This window comes from Mesitornis unicolor, unplaced genomic scaffold, assembly GCF_000695765.1.
Source record: "Mesitornis unicolor isolate BGI_N332 unplaced genomic scaffold, ASM69576v1 scaffold52308, whole genome shotgun sequence".
NCBI classification, from domain to species: Eukaryota; Metazoa; Chordata; class Aves; order Mesitornithiformes; family Mesitornithidae; genus Mesitornis; species Mesitornis unicolor.
The window spans coordinates 1,735-9,620 of record NW_010204891.1 but is presented as its reverse complement, the minus strand read 5'-3'; the positions used below and the strand labels follow the sequence as shown (position 1 = coordinate 9,620).

General features: G+C 35.6%; 1 protein-coding gene across 1 annotated transcript in view; it reads left to right on the top strand.

Moving 5' to 3' along the window:
• The window catches only part of LOC104545925 (shugoshin-like 2), a 10,812-nt gene extending 4,936 nt beyond the window's left edge, over positions 1-5,876 (top strand). The window contains exons 7-9 of the mRNA XM_010191177.1: positions 26-1,302; positions 4,056-4,203; positions 5,783-5,876. Coding sequence (XP_010189479.1) covers positions 26-1,302; positions 4,056-4,203; positions 5,783-5,876 — 1,519 coding nt within the window. The remainder of the gene's footprint in view (positions 1-25; positions 1,303-4,055; positions 4,204-5,782) is intronic.
• The last annotated feature ends 2,010 nt before the right edge of the window (positions 5,877-7,886 follow it).

The window sequence follows — 7,886 nt, the reverse complement described above, 5'->3', positions numbered from 1 at the left end:
GGAAACAGAGCTTGTTAAATACCAGCAACTACTATCAAGCACAGAATTGTCCAAGTAAAGCTAAAGATACTAGGGGGACATACCAGGTCAACTTAATGAGTCCAAGAAAACAGGAGAAAAATAATGACACTTCCTCAGAAATGTTTGAAGACACAGAAAGCAAACTACAAAAAGCAGCCTCAAACTCGCCTATTAACAAGATTCCACCAGTAGTTTATTGTGCTGAAAATTTACCATTCCAGGATAACAGTTCTAATGTATTGTCTTCACAGTGGGACACTCTGCATACAAATGAGAAACACAGAAGACCAAAAATAAACAGGAACACTTTTGAAAACCCTTCTAAAATGAACACAGCAAAATACTGCAGAAACGAAAATGTGCAGTATTGTGAATATATTTCAGAAAAGTCTCAAGCAGAGATATGCCCATGTGACAACAAGAGAAAACAAGACCAGAAGAATATTATAAAGAGAAAAAATAACCAAAAAAGTAGTTACCAACAAAGCAGAGAAACTGAAAGTGACAGCATTCATAAAATTACTCAGAAAGAAGACCAGAAGCGTAGCAGATTAAAACGTACATTGGCAAAGGCTAGCCGGAAAACATACATAATACCAAAAGAGAATCTTAAACCGTTCTCACTTTGTAAAAATGAAGAGTTAAAAAATAAGGATGCATTGCATCCAGGGGCTGTTCGTGGAAATAAAGTAATCGAAACTCAGCAAATGCAAGCATCTTTAGTTACTCAGGATGGTGTAGCTATGAATACATCACAAACTAAAGAACAAGTTGATGATGATGCTAATACATTAAAGAACGATTCCTCATCAGTGGCAGATAAAGCCCCTCACATTAGTAGTTCTCCTGATAATCAGGTAAAGGGCAAACAGAGGTCTAGTTCTGATGCTACTGAGACCAGACCAGAAAAAAATTATTTCAGGCAAATTGATCAGAGGGAGCAGAATATTTTGGATGACCAGGAAGGCCCCAATGAGGCAGATTCCTTAATGAGCAAGTTAAAGCCTGCAGTTCAAAAATCAGAATTTTTAAATTTCTTGCCTGTTGAATGTTCTGAGAATATGCCATTAAATGTAGCTAGCTTTTCCCAGGAAGACCTTTCCAATGTGGAGCTCCCAGCCCTTAGTAACCACAACGCTTCCATGAGCTTCTCTATACTAAAAACCTCTCAAATCTGTGGGGAAAATGATCATAAAAAAGCATTGCATGTTGGAAAAGCAGAACAAAACCTGGATCATATTTCTAAAGAGACTTACAAAAAGATTCTGACAACTTGTCATGGTAAGTGTATGGGTGAGAAGAAAAAAAGGAATCTTGAATTAGGTAGTGCCTGAAATAGTGGTAAGGTGTCTTCTCTTTATACTCTTCTACTCTTATTGTTTGCTTAGAGTGGATAAAACAGGAATGGAAAAAGGTAAGCCTGAAAATCACTAAGATTATTCATATTCTATATTGTATATCTGTCACAGTATCTTCGTAAATTGTGGTAGCTATTATCCTTGTTACCTTTCAGTATATTCCAAAATGACATTTATTTGGGCAGATGTAAGTCTGCCCAAATAAAGTCTGCATTCTTGAGGAGCAATTTTTGTAGCATGTATTCATTTTCCAAAGAATATGATGGAATTCAGAAAGTCTGAGATCGAAAAGCTTGAACTTTTATACAACAAGGGAAATAAGGGTGAACTACACTGTTCCATTCATAAATAGGGAACATAGCTGGACTTAAAGATTTCATTTGTATTTCTGTAGAAACACTGGAATTCAACAGGAATTCTGAGATCTAAAAAAAAAAAAGTACTTTGAGCAGGTTTTCTCTAGAATCTACCCATGAGTAATCTTTCATGTGACAACCTCTTTTTTAAGATACATTAAATTAAGAAAATAATCAAACTTTAGTGTAGTCTGGAAGATAGGTTTAGATTCTTCTATCGTACTGTAAAGGAGCTCAAGAAATATATGACTAACACGTCTATGCTAGAGTTTAAATATGCTTTATGATGTAGCTTTGAAATTTCATAGCATGAGGAGTCTATTTTGTAAGCACTTTTATTCTTATCAAGTTCCTGTTTACCTCATTGTCTCTGAGAATCTCCCAACACCTAGACGGTTTCATAGCTCAAATTAATAGTTTGAATCCCAGTCTAGCAAGTAAATACTGCCTTGGCTTCATCTGAGTGCTAGGATACAATGGCCCAAAAAAAAATCTCCTGTTTTTACATGACCAGAATAGGAATACTGACAGGATTTGACTATCGTGCAAGGTATTAGTCCTGGTAATTTGCAGTTGCATCTTCTGATCTTTGTTTCCTTCTTTGGAAGGTAGAAAAAGGATCCCATCATTTTATTAGCTTTAGTGATAAATTGGTAAATCATTGTGATCAGCCATATCAAAGACTACTGACAGAAAAAGCAAGCTAATAATTTGATCTTCATCCATTTAAATGGATCAAAAAACAGTTCATCTTTTATCCTACATCCAAATCCCTATTGTGAATGAAAGGAAAGTAAGGAAATGGCATCCTATCTCCTGATGCCAGCTCTTCTGATCACTACCTTGGACTGCACTTGGAAATGTACCTTGAAAGTCTCTTGTAATGAAGGTCTCTGTATAGTGAGATCAATGTGAACATAAATAGTCATACTCCAAGGCATCTAGCTTTCCAGAATAATACAGGCTTGTAGATGTCTCAAAACTCTTACTGCTTAAAAAGAAGCTTACCTGATCTCTAACCTTAAGCTTTAGGAAAAGCTCAGAATAAGAGTTTACTTTAAAACCAGTACAAATCAAGATTGATTTGTGAGGCAGCCAAACCTGGGAGGTTTTTCGTGATCTGAAAACTCTCTCATTTAAACTGAGCACCTTCAAAAGACATTGCTTTTCCTTTTGCCTTCATAAATGAGGAGGGACTTGCTGCAGGCAGCCCTAAGTCACCTTAATATGTCTCTCTACTTGGAAGTAAAGTTAGCAGAAATCCAATGAAGAACATTATACTTAATGACTGCTTAACACAATTCAAAAGACTGTTGATGAAATGATCAGTCTTACCCACAGAGATAATGAAATATGATTTAAAAGTTCCTTTTGATTTTCCATTTTTAAATCAATGCCAAATAAATAATTGTAAACAAAATTATGCACTTTCTTTTTCTAAAACAAGCTTGAACTGTCAGCTGTCAAGTTACATAATGAATTTGCAGTTTAAAATTAAGTCAGTTACATTTCAAGGCATTTATGTCCATCTATTAAAAAATATGCCATTACTTTTTGGCCAACCCAATATAAATGGTTTAGAATTTTTTGAAATGTCAGCTAAATAATAATTTCAGTATTTCTCCCAAGTTATCAAAATATTTGTCTCCAAATTAAGGTGACACAAATGGTACTTCTACCAAGGCTGGTTACTTCTTTTACGGAGTATTCCTCTTGGACATGTTCAGTGGTTCAGAATACAAGACATTAAGTAGTTTGGTAGTGCACAGTTTTGAAGATAATGAGGCTCAATTAATTATCTTACTATGCTCATTTTATGCACATAGGCCCAAAGAGCAGGTATAAAATTGGAAAATGCAGTACTGGAGATCTCTTGTACAGGTTGAATCTTCAGATTTGCAGTTGCATCTTCTCATCTTTTATTCCTCCTTTGGAAGGTAGATTATACTTTAAGATTATACATGTATGATCCTGCATTCAAGGCCGTGAGCTGTGTGCAGCTGTACTTTTTAAAATGCAGTAACTCTTGGGAGTCTTAGGCATCTGGCTGCAAATTACTGTACTTAATGGGGCTTTCTTAAAATGTCCCAAGAGCCATGGCAGACCTCAAACAGCTCCATATTTGGGTAGGTGGAAAGCTGCTCTAGTGGCATTTTCTTCAATCATCTATCCCATTTTTATGTTGAGCATCTTTAGATTAGGAGCAGTAACCACAGTACACAAATTAAGAATTACTAATTAAAAATAATTATGAATTGAAAGTTTACTTAATGATTCAGAAAATATTTAACATGAGGCATATAAACTACTGTATTCATAGGGAGAAAGGCTTTGCAAGATCTGACAAATACCAGTATACAACATCATACTTCCTTGTCTAAATCCCCCAAAACATTTGAAGAAAACTCAGCAACACCATCTAGACGAGCAAGAGCAACTATTTGCTACAAAGAACCCAGTCTAAACAGGTAGGTATACATAAATAAGGGCTTTTGTTTGTTTTGTGGCATAGTAGTGAATAATGGTGACATTTTTAATGTTTATCATTATATAAACCTCTGTAGAGGTGGATACTTGTAAATGCTATACTTAAATATAAACTTATACCATAATATTGTCAAGTGACGAGATATTTATGCACTAATATTATATAAATTCAGTCATTTTCCTTTAATAGTCATAGCTAATATAAGAAATCTGGAACAGGCTGCCCAGAGAGGTTGTGGAGTCTCCTTCTCTGGAGACATTCAAGACCCATCTGGATGCATTCCTGTGTGTGACCCAGTCTAGGTGATCCAGCTCTGGCAGGGGGGTTGGACTGGATGATCTTTGGAGGTGCCTTCCAACTCCTAATATTCTGTGATTCTGTGAAATCACTTAAGTATAATATATATTAATTTGATAATTAGTTATTTACTTATCAGTGTTCTTAGTAAATTTAGTGGCACAGGATTTCCAAGATTGTTAGAAGTTACAAATTGATGATTGTTAAAATTTAAAAGAGGATTTTAAATTCCATTAAGATAACTAGTATATTTGCACTTACATTAATAGATCTAAATACCAATGGATCTTTAAGCTGATTACTTCTGAAAATTTCTAAGTTTTTTGCCAGAAAGTTGGTTAGGGTTTTTTTATTTGGTTTGGGTTTTGATTTTTTAAAGTTTAGTATTAATTTAAGGAGCTGTGGTGTGTGTGTGTTAGTAGAATGCATATTCATGAAGTAAAGGCAGTATCAACGTTTCCCCATAATAGTGTTGAGAGCGAAAGGATTATAGCAACTTACTTCGACAAAGGTGTAAAAGGAGTATGTCTTCCTTTTCTGGCAGAACTGTGGGAGGAGAAGGAAATAAATTCACAGACTGAAAAAAATTAGCACAATGTGCTTAAATTATTTTTGTTTACCTCTGAAAGTAAGCAAACAATTAATTAAAGCAATGAGAATGAGGGCACATAGGACTTGAAAGTGATGGAGGAAGCATCTTTTCATTTTACACTGGCTTTTCAGAAATACTTACACCATATAGCTTGTAAAAGAAGTGCAAAGGGATTAGAGATACATTTTTCTTTTACTAATTGAACTGGATGCTAAAATGCTGAAATATTATGTTATTGACACATTCTCTTTTACCCCACAATAATAAGGTTCGGTATTTCTGGAGAGAGACAGTAACTAATAACAGAAAAAAAGTGGCTGTCACTGGGAATTTTATATTACTGCCTCCTAGTTATTTTTTATTTTTAAGTATACTGTCCTGAATGGATGTTGTTAAGCTTTTGGTTTAAATAATTCTTGAGTTTTGTCTTACAGGAAGAAGTTATGATTACTCACATATTAGTATGATACAGGCCACATAAAAAGACTACTGTTCTAGCATTATTTTGGAAAACAGTAGTTATTGATGCCTTGTTATTTCAGACATACTTATTTTCCATAAATTTAATGAGTATTTACCATTTGGAATTGCTATTATAACTACATCATTATAGTTACACAGGTGCTTGGTGATATTCATACGTGATGTCTTTTATTTCTTTTGTTTACAGCAAATTAAGGCGTGGGGATCGGTTTACAGATACACAGTTTCTGGATTCCCCAGTCTATAAAGTAAAAAATAGAGTAAGTTTTAAAAGGAAATAAAAATTTAGTTGAAGAAGACAAGAGAATTGCCTTTATGAACAATACTTCTAAAATGGGTACAATTATATATATATTTTATATATGTTTAGCAGTATAGAGTGTTTATTGGTTTTTGATTAGTAAAAGTCTTCCAAAGTGGAATTTCCTGGAAAGGAGCCCCTGTAAAGGGACATAGAATATGTTACTGAGGAAGACGAATACAGCTTAGGCTCCACTCTTGTGTTTTGCATTTCTGGTCAGTAATTTATAATCTGTTCAATGGGTTTGCTGCACTTCTTAATTTGTAAGAAAAGTGTGTGTTTTAATGAGAATTAAAAATAAATCACCTTTGGGAGTTTTGTTGTGAGTTTTTCGTATTTACCATGAGTAGAACCACTTCTCAGTGCTGGTTGGAACAGACACAAGCATTCCGAATTTTGATAAATCTACTGAAATATAGACAGCTCTCCCCCTCTCTTTTTTTTTATAGTTGACTTTTGAATTTGACAGAATTGTACTGAAATTTGAATGGGGAAGTCTCATTTTGAGGAAGAGTAAGAGTAGAAAGAAGTTTAGTGTCCTGAGTATGTGCCAGAGGCAGCCAGAAAGAAAATAGCATTGCAATAGAATTTCAATAGTAAATAGGATCCAAGGAAAGCAACACCTTGAGTTTCCAACTGAGAGAGTGCTAATGTGACAACTAACACAACTGCATCAGGTCAGCTATCAGGTTTTTGCCCTGCTTCCTCTCTGGATTCTCATGAATCCCTTCTGCATTCCATAATGCACCGTCAGCTGACAAACTGTTTTCTGGCATTATCTGAATCATAGATGCTGCCAGCTGCAGGCTGTAGCTCCACAGCCTGCACAACTTTTACAGATTACAAGTTTCTGGTTCATTTTGCAACCAAGATAGACATAGCTCACTTTTAACAGGGTACAAATAAGTTCATTTCTTTTGGTTATAGAAAGTGGTTCTTTACACAGTATGCAGTTATACTGAGAAATTCCTTACTACAGAGGTAGATGTTTCTAGTTTACGTGGACTTAAAAACTGATCAGACAAATTAATGGAAGAAAAATCTATGAGGAATTACTAGAAACCTTCTCTGGCACAGGATGTCCCTGAATTGAGAAGTGTTGAACACTGGAAGAGTATTCTGGAGAAGCCTTACTATGCATTTGTCCAATTTTTATACTTTTGCCAAGGGCATTCACTATTGAAACTTTCAGAAACCAGTTATTGTTAGCTAGCCCTTCGGTCTAATGTGGTACACCTCTTTTTCAGAAGTATAACCAATACTCTATAATACATGCTTAGAAATACCGAATCAAACTATATTTTTTGTATTTTGTTGTAACTTCTGTTGTAACCTGGGAAGCTGATGGAGAAAATGGAGACAGCTTCCACATGTTAAAGACAAGAAGGTGATTAGGAGGAGTCAGCATTGATTTACAAAGGGGAAATTATGCTTTGTTAACCTGATAACCTTCTACAATGGGACTACTAGCTTGGTGGGTGAAGGGAAAGCAGTCGATGCTGTTTGTCTCAACTTTAGTAAGGCTTTTGACATTGTCTCTGATAACATCCCACAGACAAGCTGACAAAATTTGTGTTAGTTAAGTGCACAGTGAGGTGGGTCGAAAACTGGCTGAGCCACCAGTCCCAGGGGCTGTGGTCAGCCACATACAATCCAGTTGGAGGCACAACACTACAAAGCTTCCTAGAGTTTCATTCTGGGGCCAGTACTGTTTAGCATTTTAATTAAGAACCCGTACGATGAGACAGCATGCAGCCTGAAAAAATTTGCAGTTGATACAAAACTGGGAGGAGCGACTGAAACACTGTATGGTTATGCTGGCATATAGAGGGACCTGGACAGGCTGGAGAAACAGGCCAAGAGGAATGTCATGAAGTTCAACAAGGGGAACCTATGTCCTTTGGTGGTTTCCCAGAATTTCAGCCACGTATTTTGAGAGAAAAATAAATCCTACATATCAAAATCTACTCCTGGATATAGCTTTCAGGTG